General features: G+C 41.5%; 1 protein-coding gene across 2 annotated transcripts; it reads right to left on the bottom strand.

Moving 5' to 3' along the window:
• LOC126982572 (protein O-mannosyl-transferase TMTC4-like) lies at positions 1 to 22728 on the bottom strand. 2 transcript variants are annotated; one of them, XM_050834726.1, is made up of 15 exons: positions 21934 to 22728; positions 20354 to 20512; positions 19785 to 20016; positions 18595 to 18775; positions 17857 to 17984; positions 17060 to 17156; positions 14535 to 14652; positions 13308 to 13462; positions 11835 to 12040; positions 11260 to 11434; positions 8979 to 9110; positions 8545 to 8676; positions 7965 to 8126; positions 7442 to 7635; positions 1 to 6027 (listed from the first exon to the last, which is right to left on the bottom strand). In XM_050834726.1, the coding sequence occupies exons 1-15, from the start codon at positions 22196 to 22198 to the stop codon at positions 5748 to 5750; spliced, it is 2616 nt and encodes an 871-aa protein (XP_050690683.1). In that variant the 5' UTR covers positions 22199 to 22728; the 3' UTR covers positions 1 to 5747. The 2 variants fall into 2 exon arrangements, with proteins under 2 accessions (XP_050690683.1, XP_050690684.1); XM_050834727.1 differs by having other exon boundaries at positions 22166 to 22726.
• Positions 22729 to 22971: the final 243 nt, after the last annotated feature.

The raw sequence follows: 22971 nt of genomic DNA, 5'->3' as shown, positions 1-22971 counted from the left end.
TGAAAATTAAATCTTGTATTCCTTTGACTAACACTCAACTGAGGTAAACATCTGATAGAGACCCTTTTAGGCACATGAAAGGGACAGCTGCAAGAACAACAGGTTTTTGTTGATCCAAACCATGGAAATAAATTTCATTAGATATGCAGTCAACATGAGACCCATGTTTTACTACACTGCACCATTCATCCTCAGAAAACAGGGCCTGGTGAGAAGACACACCTGGCAGGGTCTCGGCTACACTTCAGCATTCCACACCAGTTTGCAGCAGGGTATGTACAGTTTCACAAATAATTTTCTCTACATATTCAAGAACTGAGCACCCACTGCAGTAGAAGCCCCAAGCTGCAATGTTAAGTGGGGTGTTCATATCCATACTTACACTACTTTCTATACTTCAAAATTATAACTCAAAAGTGAACACAAACATACAAGAGTTAATCTCTATTTTGTACAGTTTACTTCTAACCTTAAGCAATAACACATTCCATGTTGGCTCCTTATAAGAGTTCATGAACAGCAAAGACGATCCTGCACACTCTGAAAAACAGATCATGGCCACAATTCTTAAGTTGGTCTAAATTAGTATGAAGTACATAAGGGGATTAACTAAGGTAAACTGTGTCCCTTTCCAGGACCTAGTCATCCAAATTTTCAGTCCTAGCAAAATTAACTCCTAGTAAGCAAATGAGAACTGTCTACATATACACTTGACATGTAATTTACACATCATCTTTTGGCTTTACATTCAGACTCTAAACACACTAAAATTATGATTGCTTCATGTCCCCAAAACTATTACACTTTTATGCATTAACATATTAGGTGCATAGTTTTAATAAGTGCAGTGAATCAAGACATCTATCATCCTAGGCCTTTGAGAAAACCTAAGCCACCCTTACTCACAGACAGTGGGTTATAGTTCAGGTAAGTTCACGAGCACATGACAACATTACCTCACTTTGATCACTTTTCAAAATTGTCAAATACATAACTAAACTGCAATGCTGACAATCACATTCTCAACTCCAAAAAAATACATAAATAGATGTCAACCTAGGATTTTGTAAAACTATAAACCAATGATGACACCAAACTCTCACTGGGCACACCTTAAATGTTTTTTTTTTTTTTTTTTTTTTTTTTTGGCATCAGGAAAGTAACATGATCATGGATGGAAAAATACCTACACAGAAACTAAGACTAGAGCAATATTATATACCTGACAGTGATTCTGCAATGTAGTGTTCCAGGAGTATTCACAGTGACTACCATGAAGCATTACAGTTTGCCTGTGCTGGAGTGCCTCACTATCATCACCACAACCACCACTAGGGAAGCTCAACACTATATACAAACAGAAGAATCAAAAACCAATGAAGCCAGAGCTTAGTTTTTTTGTTTGTTTTTTGTTCTTGTTTTGTTTTGTTTTCATCCTAAAACATATCACTAACACAACTTTTAAACATCAATCCTAATCCTGGACCATTCCCTGCAAGCTTACCAGCCTTTGAAAGCTGGTGCTGTGGTGGCATGACCAGCACACCCACACAGCCCCAAGGTTGCTGCAGACATCTACAACTCAAAGCTCAGTAAATTTTAGGCACCACCACCACAGTAAACATGAGACTTATGGACAAGATATGATATGAAAATCATATTAAACAAAAGGCAAAATAGGTTAACCCAAGAGGAAACTCAAGTGCGCAGTCCACACGCTCACAGAAAGAGGCAACAAATACAATACTGCCTTTGTGTGTACGACCCAACAGACATCCTCAGTCAGTAACTGGAAAAAAAGTTAGTGTTGTAGAATTTTGATGAGCCAGAATTTTGCCCAGGAAATCCAAATCCAGGAAACCATAATTCAGAAAATTGAGGGTCTATTTTCATAGTGTATTTCATGAATTGCAATTTGCATTATGCTGTTTCCAGTTTCATGAGGGAATTGGAGTTTCAGTAGAACAGTACGTAATTGTCTGACCTATGCATCTATATTGTGTATATCTTTCTATTCTGACCAGTTCATCTTCAGATGTAGAGTGTGCTTCAATTGTTTTTGTTTTTCTATACTATATATACTGTAATAATACAGGATTTTCCAAACAGTAAAATCATGGATCTTCTAAATATTAATGGTGATGAACTCCACTGGTAATGGCAACATAACACATCAAGCAAGAGGTGCCTCACCCCTATTCACTGCAGTCACAGTGCAGTGCCACGCCACCCTCCCACCCTGCTGGCCTGCACCTCCAACATACACTCAGACTTACCCTAAAAATTGGCACCCACTCACATAAATAGATGTTAGTATAACCTAAAATTGGCACTACCTTCAAAATATTTAACAAATTCATGTCAAAATTATATCTATATAAACAATTAATTGTTATAAGACACCACACTCAAGATAAGGTTTCACAGTGAGGAAAAAATGGGAATAGTCACCTAGAGTGTGTCTTGTCAGCCATGTATCCAGGATTTCTGAACAGATAGGAAAAACCCTTTGTTATACATGCCATTTCATAACTCAAAAAGGACAAGGCTTCCGACATGAGAATTAATCAATTATGAGTAAAATCTTGAGCATTTGGATACTTGTTTTTAAGTACAATTGTTGAGAAAGAATCAGTGACACTAAGGAAACAAGAATGCAAGTTCATAGCATAAAATCATAAGCTAATGGTGAATATTATTTTTTTGACACTTTGGAATGCCATGGCAATGCAGGTGGTGTGATAAAGATGCATAAGGTTGATTCTAACAGCATCCTTACCACATTTTCTGTGGTTTTGAGGTATCAAAAAATTTTCCCTATATATCTTGTGCCTCCATTCATGACTTTTTTTTTCAGTTCAATTATTAATCAATGAAAAATTTAGTCTATGTGACATGGATTCAATTATAACATGATTTATTAGGAAACTCCTCATTAATTTGGTAAAGAACTTGGCCTCTGTCATTTATGTTATGTTACAGTTTTCTCGATTTAGTAGCTAATACAAGTTGGGTTCCAGGAGCCCAAGACAGTAATTGTATTTTTCTTACGAGGTTCTTTATCTAAACTGATTTTGTGAAAACACTAACGCATTATCATTGGGAGTCACACCAACTAAACACACTGAAAGAAAGGTATCTTAATACCATAGCTGGGCGTTATCACAATAAGTTATCGCGATACTTTATCGCTGATAACAAAATCGGGTTATCGGCCATCCGCTACTTATTTAAATATATATCGGTATCTTCGTTACTTTTGTAACCAAACTAGCGATAATCGCTAATTTTTTTCGCCTCAGAAAAAAAAAACGTCGTCTCCCTACTGCGCATGCATGACCCGGTGTTGTATGAAAAAACTTCAGGGTATGAAATATCTTCGGTGAAAAGATTTCATACTTAGATCAACATTAAAACACTAGGTTATTTTCTTTGTTACTCAAAAATCAATATATCAAAGAAAAAATCATTTAACTTTGCCCAAAAAATTATTATTCACTGCCTCAAATTTGATATTCCATATTCGTTTGTGAGCATGCCATGGTATTGAAGGCACCCGGTGTTGTGTTATTTGGTGTCCCATCGTCAAAAGCTGGCGCTTTTGTTTACAAACACTAGTCTCTCGTGAACTGCGCATGCTCAGACCAGTAAGCGTAGACCTGTACAGTTTCACAAAGCTTTTTAACACATTACGATTTACTGGAAAGCTGAATCAGACATACAGTACCACCATCCTCGCTGTTTCTAGAACGACACTCTGTACATATAAATACAACTCGTACAGAGTGTCGTTCTAGAAACAGCGGGGATGGTGGTAGAGGTACTGTATGTCTGATTCAGCCTTCCAGCAACTCTTAATTATGGTTAAAAAGCTTTGTGAGACTGTACAGGTCTACGCTTGCTGGTCTGAGCATGCGCAGTTCACGAGAGACCAGCGTTTGTAAACAAAAGCACCAGCTTTTGACGGTGGGGAAGCCAAATAACACAACACCGGTTCAGGCATTTCTAGTATTACCATCCATGTGTGCAAGTCAACGTGTGGTTTTCAGGTTTTGAAGTTTTCTAAAAAAACAGATAATGAAAATTTGAATTCCTCTATGTTTTTCTATCTGAAATATCAATATAGTATCCTTTTTGCCTATTGGGCTTATTGCTAGCTAGTATCGGAATTGTGGATTTATATCGGGTATCGGTTATCGCCTATATTTGTGTCCAGTTAACGAATATCGGTTATCACCGATAAGGTTTTTCATTATCACTTATCGGTTATCGGGAATAAGGTTTACTGTTATCGTGCCCAGCTATGCTTAATACTGTGATTCAGTTTATCTCAAGGAAAGGAAGCAAACTAAATGTGCATGAAGAAAGGCATCAAAGTATACTATATTTAAGCTAATTTCACTGTATTTATTGTCTATTAGGATCCTGCTGTATTTATGAGAGAAATATTTGAATATCCCTTCATATGCATTTTACCAACTGAAATAAGAAACATTTTCATATTACAGCTGGTTACTGAACATGGCTTTTTCATTGCCCACCGAGTTCAACAATTTTTATGGTCCAGCAACACCTCAAGCTTAAAGATTTTAAGCACATATAACAGAGCCTTAAATTACACGATCCTTTACAATCACCGCACTGAAATTCATCCTCAAGAATTTTACTATAATATCACCAACAGTATTATAACACTCCAAAAAGAAATCCCCACAGCAGGCCCCAGCACAGGAGTTTTGCTGCCATAATGCATTCAAGACTAAGAGTAAAACTAAGTAAGATATGGCCACTGAATCTTGCAGGTGACTTACGACCTTGGCACAGGTACTTCAAAATATTGCATCTTGCTTGAGGGTCCTCCTGAGGTATGGCAGAGGTGAACTCCATTCACCACAGAAAGCACCGTCCCCATGCCCCCTCATCCCACACATTCCTCGCAGCAGCTCATGCCAGTGAGCTGCTGAATCATTTAAGCTGCAGGTTGATGAGATCTCTCACCTCACCAGCAGCACCCACAAACACTGCTGGTTACCCTGAAATAGTTGTTCCTCACGAAGAACAGAAATGCCTGCAAACAATGTGGAGCTGCCAATAAATAAACTATCATATAAAGGTTTGTTAGAAAATTAATAAAAAATATATAGCATGCAAAATATAAATCTATCAATTTATGAAGTACAAAACCCTCTCAAATTCAAACATTCTTTCCTACATAGGGTACAAAGCAATCTTTCCAACATTAAATTATTTTTCCTATTTTCTCTGCCAACAATAAATCCAAGCTTTTAGTTGTCTTTATACCTGCTTCTGTGATATAATTAAGGGTTGTCCATTGCACATAATTACTGGTACTTTGACAATTCACCACATTGACCACATGAAAAGCTGAAGCGACACTATGGATCAGCCAGCCCCTCCTAAAAAGTGCTCAAAGAATGTAACCAACAAAATAATTACTGAAGTGCAAGGCTGAGACTCAAGTAAAAACATTCAAAACATCAGAGATAATGCCAACATAATAATCTCAGTTAAATATAATTCCACAAAACTTAAATAAAAAAATCAACAACAACAACAACAAAATGAGAGAAATACCTGCTAGTACTCATAAAAACAAGAAAATAATTCCACTTAAAGCAATAAAGAGATTTCATCAGAAAACTAAGAAGCAAGAGACTTAATAAGAAAGGACAGACTCATCCCTCACTGCCTCTCTCAGCAGCCATCACCACTGCCTCCTGCTGCTGCTATCTGGTTATCTTGCCAGTGGCCTTGAGCAGCATGCTCAGGTTGTCCTGGGCACTGCGTAGGGAAGGGTTGAGGCGTAGGGCATGCACGTACGACTGCTGAGCCCTCTCGTACTTGCGCCAGCGGTGGTACAGCACACCCAAGTTGGCCCAGTAGTTGGCATTTGTGGGGTCAAGGTTGGTGGCCATAAGGAAGTGAGACTCAGACTCCTGGTAGCGGTTCAGCTTGCCCAGTGTGTTGGCCAGGTTGAAGTGAAGTGCTGGCTCATTGGGTAAGTGTCTGGAACATAATAGGATCAATCTATACATTTTTGCTTCCTACTATAAAAATATATTTTCTATCTATGTATCTATCTATATTTCTGCCACCCTGTCCCCTCATGAGAAATCCCCCCCAGGGGATGGCCATGGCAGAAGTTCCCAGTTATCCCCATTACAGCACTTCCTCTCCACACATTTAAACCCTTACCTGCCAACTCACTCCAATACTCATCTATTCTACTGGTAGACTCTCCCTGACATCATTTCCCTCACTCCTGCCCTTATACACTCTTAACAAAGTCATACTCCTTCATTCTTATTTCTTATCCAAACCCTATCAGAGTACCATAATCTAATCCCCTTTCTTTTATACCCTTTTTTTAATTTTTATTTTATGTTTCACCTATTTCACAAGCAGGCTTTCTTGGTGAGGCCTGATGGTCGGCCCCAGCCTGTTATAGCACAGGTAGCTATTCAAAGTAGCACCATCTTGCTTAGCTCATACTGCCCCCGGAGCTCATCTTTGATTCTCTTTCAAAGAGAATCTAGAGTCCAGGTTGATAGGCAATTTTCAGGATAGCATTTGGGTAGTCTTAGGCCACTCAGCAATGACTGAAAACTTGCCAGCGTATTTCTAGTGAAGGGCAGGACGCAAACCTGTGTCTTCCTGAACTCCGCGCCAGACGCTGACCACTCACCCACTGCTTCCTCGTACCAAAAAGGGTTTGAGAAATAAATTCTTCCCCATTATATTTTCTATTTCACCTTGGCACACAACATGCTCCTCTTACACAGTTCATTTCCATTATTCTCTCCATATTCTTGTCTCTGGTGCATGTGACAGAGTTGGGAGGATAAAGATATTTCTCATACCCTTTAAGTGCTCTCAGACTTGACATGGACCAACCTGCTGCAGTCTCATTGCATTTTGATTTTGTGTGACTAAACTTCTGTATATTATCAACTTATTCATCAAGTTGAAGAATATAGGGTAAAATCACATCATTTTATACGAATGTCCTAAACATCCACAGCTTCTGTACATCTACAGAACTCCTGGAATGATATACCAGCAGATAAGGCAGACCAGCTGTATATATGCAAAAAAGCAAACTTAAAGAATATAAAAAGACATGGTGTATTGGCATGGGCCTAAAAATGAAAAAAGGGTAAGAACTGGCTACCATAAGCAATGTTTATGGTAGCCCTTGAGATGTAGATTGTTTCCCAACAACCCAACCCTTAGCTTTGTGCAGTATCATAGCCCTCAGATAAACACTTGACCTCACTGGCTACAATGCGACACATATACACACAATACACAATCATGCATATCATTCCTTCCTATACCTGCATAACTACATCCTTTGTACGTACAAAACCACTACAACCTCCACTCTGCTAAGTCCACAAAACTTGCCCAATACACTCACTTCAGTGCCTGATCAGCTATATCAATGGCTGGCTGGTACTGTCCCTGGGAGTCAAGGAGGATGAGCATGTTGGTCCAGGCCACGGCCAGGGAGGGCTTGATGGTGGTGGCGTTGGTCCAGGTGGCCAGCGCTGCCTGGTGGTCCCCCTTCTCCAGGTACAAGTTCCCCAGGTTATACAGACAGTCTGGGTACACCTATAAAAGATAAAAAAGTTTGTTCAGACCCAATGTTTTTTACTTGTCAGAGTCTCAGACATATAGTAAATCTGCAGGTTAAATCCACAGTACCTAGTTTTTAAGTTTATGTGTACCCTCTTTCTCATCCTACATATGATCCCATTCTTGTACATCCTTGTCCTTTAAGGGTAAAAGAGTTGTCACATGAAGAAGGAAACACATGCAAAGGAAAACACACTACACCTTTGCACTTTTCTCTAAGCACACACCACTTCCCATAATACAGCACCTAAATGCTAGCCTCTCCCTCTCCTACCTCTTTTCTCACGATTCTAGAAACCACTCACTGATCTGTGGGAGAGGGCAGTGAGGTAACTGCTCTCGGCAGAAGAATGATCCCCCAGTGATGCCTGAACGATGCCTAAGTTCATCCAGGCGGCAGCAAAGTCCGGACGAAGGGTTGTGGCCTGCTGCAGGAGGTGGAGGGCCTCATCCAAGTGACCTTGGTCCTGGTCAGGGAGAATATACCCAATCAATGTACACTAGCATCTCACCAACAACGACTTCCAAAATAATGTCAACAATGACAACCAGCTGGTAAAGATACAAAGTTTCTGTAATAACATTTTGGATTCCTTTTGCAACTACAACTCAAACAGCAATAATCAAGTGATGCAATTTCTAGCAAATTCATTCAATTTTATTCAATTCTATCAATAATTATCAAAGACTGAAATTAAAATTATTGAAGCAAAATTATAGATCCTTCTGGACCTATTCTTTTTCATAATGGTATATTAAATGATGGCAATTTGTAAATTTTGTCACCATCACCAGATAGAAGCAAATCAATACAATTAGGTAAATACAAACACACATGCTAGCATGCATTCATGCATGCACACATAAACACACACACACACACACCTTGAGAATGTTTGCCAGGTTGTTCATGGCCTGGTCATAGTCTGGGTTGAGCCTGAGTGCCTCTCTGTACCGCCTCACTGCCTCCATCACATCCCCAGCATCAGCTGCCACCTTTCCTATGTTGTAGTGAACCTGCGAGGGGAGGAGGATGGGGTTGTGATAGTGATGGCAGCAGTAGGTGAGGATGTTCTCTCTCTCTCTGTCCACTGTCAGAGCAAGCTTGATAGAAAGCCTGCTCCATGTACTTCACAGAAGACAACTTTGGGGGATAATAGTCCTTGAGGGCAAGTCACAGGTGTTGAGAGCTGGGGTAATGATTGAAACACTCATGCCTTTATTCCCCCACTTATATTCTAAATTGTTTGTGGATCTTTGTCACATATTCCCTTCATTCCTCACTCCTCTCTTCAACCAACCAAGTACATGACACTGACCTTGGCATTGAGTGGACACACGTTGAGGCCAGAGCTAAACAACTGCTTCTCAGTGAGCCATTCACGACTCCTTTGTTGGCAGCGCAGGATGAACACCACCACCAGAAGAAGGTAGCCAGCCTGGATGACCCTCTGAGGGGAGGAAGGAAGTAACTCAGAAGGATGAAACATGTATCTGCCACATTTGCCAGTCTATAAGATGCAGTGTCCTATGAGACACATCAGTTCATATGATTTACACAGAGTTACATAAATTTTAAGACCAAACAGACCTTATGGTCCAGACTATGTGGTCTGTCCTAAAATCCAAGTGAAAGAAAAGTATGGAGTATGCATCTCACATGTGGGGGGGGGGCTCCACTCACACAGCTTTCCTAGACAGAGTGGAGTCTAAGGCTTTGTCTCATCAGCTCTCCTCCTCTTACTGATAGTCTTCTACCTCTTAAATTCTGCCGCCATGTTGCCTCTCTATCTTCTATCAATATTTTCATGCTGACTGCTCTTCTGAACTTGCTAACTGCATGCCTCCCCCCCTCCCACAGCCCCGCTGCACACGACTTTCTACTCATGCTCATCCCTATACTGTCCAAATCCCTTATGCAAGAGTTAACCAACATCTCCATTCTTTCATCCCCTTCCCTGGTAAACTCTGGAACACCCTTCCTTCATCTGTATTTCCTCCTGCCTATGACTTTACTTCTTTCAAGAAGTGTATCAAGACACCTCTCCACCTGGAATTGACCTCTCTTTACTTTTATCTTTTATAAGAGCAGCGGGTAGCGGGCTTTTTTTTTTTTTTGTACTCTTTTCATTGCCCTTGAGCCATGTCCTCTGATGTTAAAGAAAAAAAAAGTCACCAAAACATTGCATTTCTTCCTTAGTGAATATTGAGGTGGAGGAAGTGGTGGTTGAGCTTGTCTTTAAATGAATTGATAATGTTGCATTGAACCAGTGAAGATGGGAGTTCATTCCATTCTCATACAACAATGTTGGTGAAAAGAATGAGGTATCCTAGTTTGACTTTTTTTGGAAAAAGAAATTAAATACATTTCTTCATACTTTTACAGAAAATACTGTGATTTTCAAATTCAAAAACAGTGAAAGTTCTATCTCTGGTCAGCACAGTGGGTTATGTATTGATTGTTTCATATGGTTATCAAAGTAGGGGTGAATTGTATTCAACTGAGTACTTGTAGCAAAACACAATAACTGACAGTTCAGAGTACACGCCACTCAAACACTCAAATGGCCCAAGCCGGAGCTGAAGGAGATGAACTGTAATTCTGCACAGGAACCCTCAGCATTTGTAAACATGAGGAAACAACAGCAGACCAAAAGTTTTTCAGTGTGGCTGATTGCAGCTGTATTCAACACAAAATTGTCTGCACACTCATCTACCATGGTCACGGAGGGCCACCATCACTGCATCACTCCACTAAGCAAGTTTTCAGCTGTTGGTGTGCTGAGAGGAGAGAGTTCTGTGGGCAACTATCTGAATCAGCCCTAGAACAAAATTCAAACATGCATTTTTTTTGTTTTGGGTCGCAGCACTTTGAGTCTGGTGGCATCCCCTCAGTGATACGGATATAATGGACACTAATTTATGAATACTTTTTTCAAGATATTGATGAATCTTAAAAGCTAGTCAAAACAATAACAAAGGAAATAGGATTTACTCAACAAGATGATTCCAAAGAATGAAATTTTAGTCAAGTGATGTCTTGATACTTCCCTCATATTAATTCCTTCAACCTCTGAAATCTTATGTTCCTTGCACCTCCTGTCTTTTGGCTTTATTACACGGTGAGCAATGAAATATACTCATCACAGCCCCAACTTATTTTCACAATTATCTTTTCTTCATTCCAAGCCATTTTCTTATTGATACACACACTTTTCGTCCCTTGCATGCTTAGTATCTATTCTTTACATACACATATCACTCCATATTATCCTCCTTAGCCTCTGCATTATGTATTATCTAAAATCAAACAAACCTACCTGATCTGCCATCCCTAAACAAACTGACAACTTTCATTGCCTGTTCCTCATTGACTCCTTTAATACTCCCAGAATCTCCTTTAATACTATGAGCATCTCCTTTGTAACATGTCTAAATATAATGGACCCTAACCAGGAATAAAGTGAAGTTCTATAGCCCCTAAAAAACATACATATCACAGACATACAAGGCTGCTGAACTCAAAACAAGTAGTAGACCATGAAGTTTTTCCATGCCTTTTTCATACGACATGGAAGACACCAAGCACATGAACCTCACCCTGCCAAGGTGGCCTGCCAGGCACAATTCCCTCATGCCAGTTACCACCAGGATGCAGAAGCCTGCCACTGGAAGGTATAGCACACGCTCGGCAATGACAAACCCCACTCGGAAGAAGAGGTTTGTGGCAGGCAGGAAAGGGACAATGCCCATGGCCAGACCCATCAGCACAAATCTGTAACATAAACTGCTGAAACTATATCTGTACAGACAGTGAAATTAATTATTCTTGTAAATGAGTGAATTCCCCTCAAAATGCTAAAATCATTACTCAATCAAAGCAGCAGCAATAGCAGTGTAAAATTCTACCTCAAACCACACACACACACACACACACACACACACATTTAAACTGCTTAATGAAAGGAAATTTCTGACTACAACGTTTGAGACCCAAACTATAGTTTGATACATTCTAATCACCACTACAAAATTTTATGATTTAAAATTACTTAGAACATATTAAATATAAATCTCCCTGTCTAAAATGATGCACAATGACTAAGCAGAGTTATTGGCAACTCAATGTAGAAACTGAATGTAACAGCAACTTGATGGCTGCCGCCAGTTCCTACCTAGACGTCTGACTTCCTCTGCCCTGTGCCATTCCTCGCCTCAGCAACATTACAAATGAAACCCAGAGAACAGGAAGAGTCAGCAGTCTTGGATCACTGAAGTTTACAATGACTGGCACACAGCCCATTGACCAGTCAAAGCACAGCCAGATTGGGAGGACCAGCAGAAGAGCATTCATACTGTAGGTGTACTGATAATTCAAGCTCTGTAGGGGGATGGAGACAGGATTCAGTACATTCCGGTGTCAAGGAGTTTCCATTAATCACAGTTTTGAGCCAATAGATATTTGCACATTGCATAGTGAGTCTACTTCTCACTCAAGCTTTAGTGGGAACAAAAATAATGTTCAGTGCATTCTGGGGCCAAGAACTTTATAATTATCATTATTTTGCGCCAAAATTCATGCACACAAGGGTTGTTCTGTTTCATGATTTGTCAAACGGCACTGTCTACTGACAGTGTGCCTGAAAATTTTCTCAATTTAACAGCATCATAATAGTACAGAAGTAGCAGTGTTATTGAGAAAGTAAAAATATATAAATAAGACAAATGCCATATGGCACAAACGTTGCTCCCCCAATACCAGATCTATGGATTTCAGGATGTTCCCAAACTGTGGTCATGGAACCATTGGTATGCACCCAGGAACTTTCATACATTGTACGTGATGATGCAATCATTACTGATGAGGTCAAAGCATTCTGGTGGAAATCTCAACTAAAGATAGAGATCCTCCACATAAAAAGGACGTTGCATTACAAAGATGAGCTACTGCAACAACCAAACATTACCAGTGACAAGCATTTAAAGTGAACTACACATGTTACAGCATTTGCTTGATTGCATGTACTACAAAACTTTTTGTACAACTACATCATTATGTGCAATGTCCTATATTTGAGCCATACAGTAACAAAGATGACTCATCACCAAAATTTGTAAAAGTTTTTCTTAATTGAATTAACATGACTGCATGCTGCTCATTCATCATATTAAGGATGGTAAATTGTTCAGTGTTGTCACTAAACATTACTGAACAACCCTTGAGTGAAAAAATAGGTTATGCTCTTATGTAACATGCAAGATCAAAATGCAAAGCTTTAAAAAACATCTCAAATTGCACTTCATATTTCATAGTCTCAGCCGTTTCAAATTTAAACATCATAATAACTCTCATCATTACCAATATCATCCTCACCATCAAGAGATTTTCCCCTCATTTGTACCTTAAGAGATGGTCATTCCCCTTAACTCAAGCTGTCTGAATGCATACACAGTAAACCCATTCCTGGCCAGACATCACAAAAGTACCTGTGTGACAGGCCAAGATGTTTTGCAAGGCTCTGCCACTCACTAGGAGGAGCCACTGCTACTCACAAGGAGAAGCACTCCCACTCACCAGAATGAGCCACTCCCACTCACCAGAATGAGCCACTTCCACTAACCAGGAGCATCTAGGGCAACACACTCACCCTAAACAGGACACTGTCCAGGAAAGAGGCTGGGTTGTCCACTTTCATGAACCTTGGCACAGTGGAGCCCATGACCACCCAGCGCGCTGCCAGCAGCCCTATGCCCGTCACTGCCAGCACCAGATGCCGCCATACCATCCGGCGCACTACACCCTCTAAAAGGGAAAACACAATAGTTACTATTTATTATACTATGTATTAGGCTACAAAGCTGGTCATTCACACTAACTTTTTCCATTCTTATTTATCAGCTATAAAAAGGAATGCACACGTAAAGTCATCTTTAAAATATATTGTGAATTAATCTGTTTATATTAAAAGTTATCACTGGCATGCATTCATAGAGAGGTTAGTTGATGTGTGACACAAGAAGGTGTTGAACACAGGATCCTCAAGTAAAGAGAAATGATTAGAAACATTTCATGATTGCTGTTAACAATATACTTATGGCTGTATGCAAAAATGCATTCCTAAACGTTTTTGTATCAAGCAGGTGTGTAGATACTGCCACCAAATTTTCAAAAATCAAGTACGGGTGTACCCTGCCTGACTTACGGGGCAAGTCTGGAAGTCACCATACAGTTGGCAGACAAATTTTCAGCAGTATTAGAACATGAGGTCAATCTCATCTGTCACTGGTCATTATTCACGGACAACTTCACCCAACGTACAGTAGAATTTATAACCAAATACTGAGGAATGTTTGGGGAAAATAGGTATTGGTTTACAAAGAGGCTGGGCAGTGGTTATGGAAGAGGCTGGATAATAGCTGAAGAACAAGCTGTGGATGATGCGTCCGTCAGTGCAGTAAGATAAGGGTCTGTTAAGATGGCAACACTCCCTTCTCATGACATAAAAATAAATGTCTGTCTAGACAGAAACACTCCCACCTCCTGACCAGTACCTGAATCATCTTACTCATGGAACTGCTGATGCATCACCAATCGTTGTCATCCGTTTTCTGACATATGTGGTTATGGTGATGAGACGCCTCCAGCAGGGGACGCCTCAATTCACAATTACGCTAGACAGGCAGACACCATGAATAACATACTAATTTATAACACCATTTGCCAGAACTATTAAGAGATTCACTCAGATGTTCCTTGATGCTCTCAAAATTTCCAAACCCAGCCATGACACACCTGCAACTTCACATGTCATTCCCATAGCCTCACCCAATGATTCAACATCAATCAAATCCCACACACAAAAAAGGCACAGTACCTGGGATGCTCCTCCATGAGGCCACGGCTCTAGTACTGTGGCCAATCACCACAAGGATGAGTGTGCGTCCGATCACTCCACCATGTGCGAGTATGATGTCATAGGCGCTGCACACACCCTGGCCGACACACATGGGACACATTACAATAAACTATTTTTATCCCTTTTTTATTCTTTTTTATTCTACATCATAACATCCTGTTTATTCTGACCATGGCAGAAAAATCTGCTTGTGGCATATTTTCATACCCAGAAAAATACTGATCCCTCTTAACCCCTTCAACACGAGGACGCGTATACTGCGTCCTTGCATGCCCCATACCATATCCGAGGACGCGCATACTGCGTCCTGGCTCGCTTTAGCCAATATAAGAGTTATTCTATCTCTATTTATTCTTACATCTCAAAATTATCAATTAATTTAAGTTTCTTTATGTGCACCATTTAATTCTGCATGTTTTCATATACAGTCGTCCCTCAAATAGTACAGTTTCCAACAATACGGTTTTGGTTTTATACGGATTGTCATGGAAGAATTTTTTTAGGATTTTTAAATTTCCCGCTCATCGCACCAAGTAGCCATGACGTGAGTGGCAACACTGTTCTACCAAAACACCTGCTGAAAGCACCCAAAAGCATTCGAGAAAGGTGTTCACTTTGCAGATCGAAGAATTCAGATTTAGGAGAGGTTACGTTTTGGGACGCGTTACATTGCGGTAGGGAGAGCACGGCAGTGTACGCTGTAGCTATCATAGTGCAAAATAAATTCTTGCTGCAGTAACTGCCAATGCTTCAAGAGTGCTGCAGGAGTAAAGATAAAGGCTGTCCTTTTACTAAGCCTCATCATTGCTATGGTAACTGCGTCTCACTTGCAGCAAAATGGGGTACACCGATATTCCTGATGCAGTGAAAGCACTTATGTGTTTGTTTGGGCTGCCATATTTGCTAATGACGTCATCACAGCAAAGAGGCCGGGTTGGCAACTCACGCTGCCACGTCACGCGTTTGAGATCTCTGGGGACGTACTGACTACCGAGAGTCCCAATTCCCACTCTCAAACGCTGCCCAGGAGTGTTTCTAGGGGGGGCACTAATTTTATACGGATTTTCGAATAGTACGGGGGTCCCGAGTCCCTAACCCCCATGCTATTTGAGGGACGACTGTATAATACATGATTATGTGGAGTTTATGGCTGAAAACTTGTTATACTTAATAGAGACATTTGAAATTTGGTGAGCGCAGTGATCCCGGATATGGCATGGAGTGCTGATTTGGCCTGACTGTAGTGAAGGGGTAAACAACCATTTTGCTTAAAGCCTCCCTCATAGAAACAAAATGTATGCAGTAAGTCCCCATGCAATAAGGCTAACTTAAAAATTATGTAAGATAAACTGCAATTCTACAGTGAGCATAGGGTAGGCAAATGCTGAAAAATGTCAAAATGGGTTGGTGGTGGCAGAGTGGTTGGCGTGCAGGCCCTGCATTCACCACGTGCTGGACGACACAGGTTCGAATCCCCATGCTACCACCTGGGATTTTTCAGTCACCGCCGAGTGGCCAAGACTACCCACATGCTGTCCTGCAGACCACGGGTTGACAGCAGACCACCCATCAACCCGGACTCTAGAGGAAACCATCCAAGTGAATCAAGAATGAGTTCCAGGGGGCAGCATGAGCCAAGAATAAATGGCGCCACTATAAAAACTGCCTGCGCCATGACGGGCTTGGGCCGCCCACCAGGCCTCCAAAGAAAGCCTACCAGCACTATAGGCGAACATGTTAAAAAAAAAAAATAGGAATACAGTATCTTTTTAAGAGAGTAAGAAATTGATGTAAGTAAAAAAAAATCAACAGTGATACTGCAACAACTGGAAGCTAAAAATTCACAACAGATAGTTATGTAATAGAAAATTATTCAAGGGTTGAAAAATGTGCCACATGAGGGCAGACTAAACATTTAAATCTGCATTCTCTAGAAAAGAAGAGGGTGCAAGGAGACTAAATCAAAGTTTATAAATGAATGAATGACTTTAATGAGTTATGTTAATAAGACTTTGGTGGTAAGAGTCAGGCAGGACACAGCAATGGGTGTAAGTTGGATACATTCAGATTTAGCAATGACATAGGCAGGAACTGGTTTACCAATAGAGTGGTACATGAATGAAACAGGCTTGGCAGTCATGTTTGTGAGTGCCAATACAATAGACACATTCAAGAAAAGGTTAGCTAAACCAATGGACAGTAAGGTTAGGTGGGGTTAGGTTTACAGGAGCTGCCTAGTATAGGCCTTCCAGCTTCATAGACTCAATTTGTTCTTGTGATTAATAGCTACCAGTTCATAATAGGGAAAAAAAAAGTCTGGATAACCTTTAGAAACCATGCCAAACTTAAAAGTTCCTAAGTAGTCTACTTCTTTAATTCTGTACTCTATAAATGGACACACCTCAAAGAATGTGACAGTAAAGCCTCTAGTAGCCACGCTTTGACAGGGTGACTGATTGAGAGGAAACGGTGAAGACACTCACCAAAGCTGTAATGCCAACCTCCTTACACAGCATGGCAATGGCAGTGGCAGCAGCTGTCAGTACCAGATATACAGTACTCTGGCCACACTTTCCCAGCCTGGGGACAAAGAGAAGAGTACTAGTCAAAGAAAGACTAATGCTTCCTGCCTCATCCAGCACTTAATGACTTGGCCATGGTAAGAGGCACCTCAAAGGAAACTTGGATATAAAGAAATTAGGAACAAAAGTAGTCCACAAAAGAAAGGGAACAAACAAATATATAATGATTTTTAAACTCTGAAAAGGAGAAAAGTGTGAGTGTTCATGTATGATAATCATCCTTCATGAAAAAGGTTTCAGGTTTATGACTTGCCCAACAAACACCAAAGACCTCCTGTATTGTACTATAAGCAACACCGAACAACATCTGTTCTAACCTTCAGTTTATAGCTAATAGCCCCCTGCTTCACTATTATGATATTACTTTTTTCTTTTAATGTTCCACTTATTGCACTGGTAGACTATCTAGATGCAGCCCATTCAAGGTGTAGGCAAGTGTTTATAGAGGCACCATCTTGTTTGGTTCATGCTGCCACCGGGAACTCATCTTTGCCCCACTGTAGAGTGTCGCTAGTCTGGGCTGATAGCTCTTCAGGACAGCAGCTAGGTAGTTTTAACCTACGAGAAGTTTGAAAATTTTCAGCTTGTAGCAGCGGGCAGTACTTGAACCCGGGTCCTCCAGGACACCACACTCGCATGATCACCCCTCAGCCACTGCCTCCTTATTGAAAGATAAAAGATTATAAATAGAAACATACCTATGGCACATCTGCTTTCTGATGACAAACTCCTCAGATGACTGTTTGACAGCCCTCACGTAGCTTAGAAAAGCTACAAACACAAACAGGGCACACAGCAGGTCTGCTCTTCCCACAATTCCTGAAACCTGGAAAGAAGTCAACTATGTAGTACACATGCTGGTAAAGCTCCTCTCTCAATTTACATAGTGCATGTGAGGTGAGACTAAAACTGCAATGCCCTTCTACAGAAGCCCTAAAAAGTTATTGCAAACCTGCAGCAAAAGTGACTGAGGAAGTTGAATCTGTGCTAATTTCCACCTCCTTGACCTTTTGAGCCTGTGGTGGACTCATATCCACTAGCCCGAGGAGACATGGCCCTATGCTGTCTGGATTCCCACAATTCACCTTCCAAGTTTCCCCAGGTACCAGTTTATTGACCAACCCAAAAAGAAGGATGAACAGGAGCAATAGCTGGGTGGGCTGTGTGCCGAAGGCACCTAATCGGACTCTAACTGGTGGCCCGAGGAGTGGTAGGCGGTTACTGAAACCATTCAGCTACGGAGGCGCAGGGGCTGGGGTGTAAAGAGAGAATGCCCATTTGAACTCTCACTCTGCCCGGGAATAGAACCAAAAATCTCTATTGAACCGAAAAACTTCGGTTGCGAGCTGAGTGCCTAGTGGCCCCCCTCACCCCCAAAAAAATTATTTTCTAGATCTGCCACTGGCTCCTTCCCCCAATTTCTGCTTTCCACTCACTGCCTCTGTGTGAATAGGATGTGTGGCAAAGAGGATAGCAGAGAGCACAGCAGCACGTGGCGCCCGGTTCCCAAACACCACATAGAAGACACGTAAACTCATGATGCTGACGAGGCAGTGCAGCAAAATGTTGACGGCATGGTAGCTGAAGGGGTCCAGGGCTCCCCAGGAGTAGTTAATTCTGTAAAGAGGAAACATGGTTGTTGACTTTTTCAGGAAGGTGAAAATGGTGAGGAGATACATCAATAGCACATTACCCTGCAAAACACAAATTTCAGATTTCCCATTTATAGCATGGTCATAAGTTTTAAATAAACAATACATGTTAATGAGTGTAGCTTCCCTATGATGGCTTTGTGTCAAAAAGTACAGGATATAAAGATTAATTAGTTGTCAATCAAAAATATTTATTCATAGTATTTACACTTAGTCGTTCATGTCTTCATATATATAAGAACATAAGAACGCAGGAGTCTACAAGAGGTCGGTACGCCTGTACGAGGCAGCTCCTTTTATACGAGGCAGCTATGAGATAACTGTTTTCATAGACAATATTTTCAGAAACCATTTCCTTCCTAGTTTTCACTTTACAGTAAAATGAATATAAGGGATGTGTGAAATAAAGGAGTTTATTTTTCAAATTGCAAAAATATAAATTCATGAAATTTTTAGCCATCTATTTTCAACAAATTTCCACTTCACTGAGCAACAACAGCCAGGCAGGCTATTACTGAAAGGCACAACACATGGTAGGCCACCACCAGTAGGAACCAAGCAACTGTACAACAAGTGAAACGGATTACCTTGCTCATTATGTTGTGCTTTCCCTGAAGGCATCTCAAAATTGCATTCATGATCATAGAAGCAGAGCTGCCCATATAAAAACAGGGTTCAGGGTTTCCATTAAAAGGTAAACATATGCAACTAACAACAATAAAAAATCTCCAGAAAATTAAACTTAAAAGAAAAAATTACATGGAGTGGCTGCATTCAACAATGTCAGGACTCTCAGACACAAAATGTTAAAAAGAGCAAGAGCTAAACAAATTGAATGACCTAGAGAACAACTGGGGTTAGAAGATTAAGCAAAAGCATTTTAGAGAGGACAAGGCATATGTTAAAATGAATGGTAATATAGGAGAAAAATCAATTATAGTTCTGTTGTGCAAAGCCTTGAAATGACTACCCACCTGAAGGAGAGCACAGTGAGGGGACGGTAGGACTTGTGGCTGGAGGGGTGGGTGAGGCGAGTGCCCCAAAAGTCATTGTGAAACAGGTTGCCGAGAGGCGTGTCCCCTCGAATGTCGTTGTTGTTGACAATTGCTTCAGAGTCATCAAAAACAAAGTCTCCAAATAGGGAGTTTACAAAGCAGATGCTGGCACACAAGCCTACCAGCAGGGCAGCTACCAGGTAGGGCAGCTCTGAAATGACATCATTGATTTTTATTCACCTAAATTAGCTTGTCTGGAATTATATAATCATATTTAAGTGATCTATGCTACCATAAGCTTGAGCAAATAAATGCAGTACTTTTACTTTCCCTCCCTCCCACTCTCAATATCTACATTCTGGTGTTGCTTGGGGCCCAGGGGGCATTTTCAAAAACCTCTCCACACCACCTCACTTTAGCTACACCATATAAAGACCCACTGGTTTATATTTGTTCAAATACATCAAAATATATAAATCATAATAAAATAAGAATAGATAAAGCTAAGGTTGTTTCAAAAGAGCAAGGACAGAGCTGGCATCACTTACCCGGTGCAGGGACATCCTGATCCCAGGAGGTCAAGGGAGTGTTCTGGCTGGACTTGCAGGAGGACGTGCCCCGCGGCGAGGCCTCCCTCTCCTGCAGGTTATGCTGCTCCCCATCCCAGCTGCCACACCAGCCACCACACACCATGGTGCCACACCCTCCTAAAATGATATAGACACCTGAGTCATACCCTAACAAAATTAGAATCATAAAACACAATGCAGTAATTACAGCCATTTGACAAAAGATTACTGTGTGGATTGCCAATTCAGTTTGCCATGACCTTACAGCACCACCTATGACAAAAAAACCAATCTCAAGATCACTCACCCACCACTGACCCAGGGCATGTATGGTGGGTTGCTCTATGCCACCACTGCCTACAATTAGCTCAAATTAGGAGTTTTATAGTGAGCCCTTTTTAGGGTCCACCGTACCACAGCCACGACTCATGAAAGCCCTGAAAAGGGTCTGCCGACGTTCTCCAGTTAAGGTGCATATAATCAACGAAATACGTCAACTTGTCAAGTAACACGACTTTGTTAACCTGGATATATGAGAAATTTACTACAGGACTTTTATCTGGACACTGCCATGTCACTATAGTGCGAAACAGTTTAGACTATGAGCCCAGAGTCAATCTGGAACTGGGCTTCAGAGGATTTGAGAAGAGTGCCCCATGGCTCTACAATGAGTTACGCGAGGATGTTAAGAATAGTGGTAATCCAGCGACCTTCAAGAAAGCACAGAAGACTCACTTATTCACTAAATCCTACAACGTTACAAACATGATCATCGAGGACAACTTTCAGCGGTAACTTAAGTCATAATGTTGAAGAGCCCGTGGAGTGCTGTGCTGGCAGTGGAATGGGGCTTAAAACCTCATCGACAGTAAACTGTATATATAACAGAAGAGCAGTTAGTTAGGAAATTAGAAGTGAAAGGGTGGATAAATTGTATCTTTACCATTTCCTGCAATAACTTGATTTCCCCACAAAATATATCTCAATTTCAGAAGGAAGATAGTTTTTTTTCATAAAAAAACTTTGATGAAAAATGATGCATACTCAATACATAACTAATTCTTTCCCCAGTCAAGTGTCTTCTCCAGGGTGTAAAAAATGCCTTAAATATCACCATGTCTGCATCAAAAGTGCTTAGCTTAACAATACACAAATCCAAGAATGCACAGTACTTATTCAAAGCTCAGTGACAGGTCAATGAAGCATTCAGGCCTCTCAGCTTTGCTCAGGACCATATCTTTGACCTCCACTCCCAATCAGCTGACACAGGTGGGGGAGACACCTAACAACCACGGTCATAACAATCCCACTTCTAAACATTGGTAACTACTACCCCCCACCCCACCCCACCCATGCCAGGCCTACACCCCACACGGCAGGGCCAGGGCCAGGCCGAGGCACCTGCCCCAGCCTGCCTCCGTGCCCTGCGCGGCGGGGAGGGTGGCCGCCGCCCTGCTCTCCCTCCTTGGCTAGGGAGGCACGAGCAGGGGGCTGTGGCATCATCTTATGACTAAAGCGTAACCACAGGCACGGGAGCAGCGGGCCAGGCAGGCATGTACCTCTAGTCAGGCGGCCAGGGGCAGGGCGCGAGGCGGGGCGAGGCGGGCCATGACTGCACGCCCCGGGAGGCTGGCCGCTGCTCCCCGCTGCGGCCTTTGTTCCTGCCGGCGGCGAGGCTCCCGGTGGCCTGCACACCCCCCAGGGCCTGCCTCCCGCCCCTGCCCGCCTGCTGGCCCGGCCTGGTGGCACTGGGTCCACCATGGGGGCCTCTGTGACCCCAGAACCACTTACTTGTTTACATTTGTTTACATTTGCGGCGGCCATTCATCACCCTGACACGTGGGCCGGGTGCCGCGCCTCGCCGGGCTGGCATTGTCATCGTTATTATCCTTGTTACCAGCTCTTTCATTATCATCGTTACTAATGCTAATACATGATGAATACCTATTTGACTCGTCTGGCTGGTGTTAGTACATAAACATCTTTCCCTTTAAGATACAGTTGGCTAATTTCCGGGCACCGCTATTATCGTTATTATCGTCTATATTATTATCATTACTAATACCACTATCATTGTCATTACTAAACAGCGTGCAGTGGTAGAGCTGGAAGAGCTTGTACATATATCATAAGCTACAATTAAAGTATGTAACCCCACACAATAATAATAAAGGAAATAAAGTCAAAGCTGGACAATGAGCTAAATAAGGTAAGTCTGTCGATTCGAGCTGCATGGATCAAGCAACAAGAAATTAGTGAGAGCAAATAAGGTTTACCGTTTACAATTGAGGTTTCAGGCCCTATATCCATGCATTTACATCCGAACCCCTCCCTTGTTGTGCTTTCCTTCCTACCATTGTATCTTTTTAATTTCATGGTGCTACCTACACATGTATTAATAGTTGTATAATCACTCTGTCCTGCCTGGGGGTTGGGATGGCATGTTCCTCCCTTCTCCCTTGTTGTTTACCTGCAACAATAAACTATCAATCAATCAATCCGTTTTAAGATGTACAGCACTACGTACATTGAGGGCTTCTATATAGCTACGAGTTTGCGCCGCCAGAGAGTCACCTTTTTATCATCTTTCTAGTGAC

The sequence above is a fragment of the Eriocheir sinensis genome, chromosome 51 (genome assembly GCF_024679095.1).
Source record: "Eriocheir sinensis breed Jianghai 21 chromosome 51, ASM2467909v1, whole genome shotgun sequence".
Classification (NCBI taxonomy): Eukaryota; Metazoa; Arthropoda; class Malacostraca; order Decapoda; family Varunidae; genus Eriocheir; species Eriocheir sinensis.
The sequence above is the reverse complement of the archived record's forward strand: the minus strand, read 5'-3'. Positions and strand labels throughout refer to the sequence as shown.

Coding starts and splice junctions, on each gene's coding strand:
- LOC126982572 (XM_050834726.1), bottom strand. CDS start 22,198: ATGGCCGCCGCAAATGTAAACAAATGTAAACAAGTAAGTGGTTCTGGG. Junction 17,985..18,594: donor ATCCTATTCACACAGAGGCA/GTGAGTGGAAAG, acceptor ACTTCTTTCCAG/GTTTCAGGAATTGTGGGAAG. Junction 17,157..17,856: donor AGAAAGCAGATGTGCCATAG/GTATGTTTCTAT, acceptor CTTTGTCCCCAG/GCTGGGAAAGTGTGGCCAGA.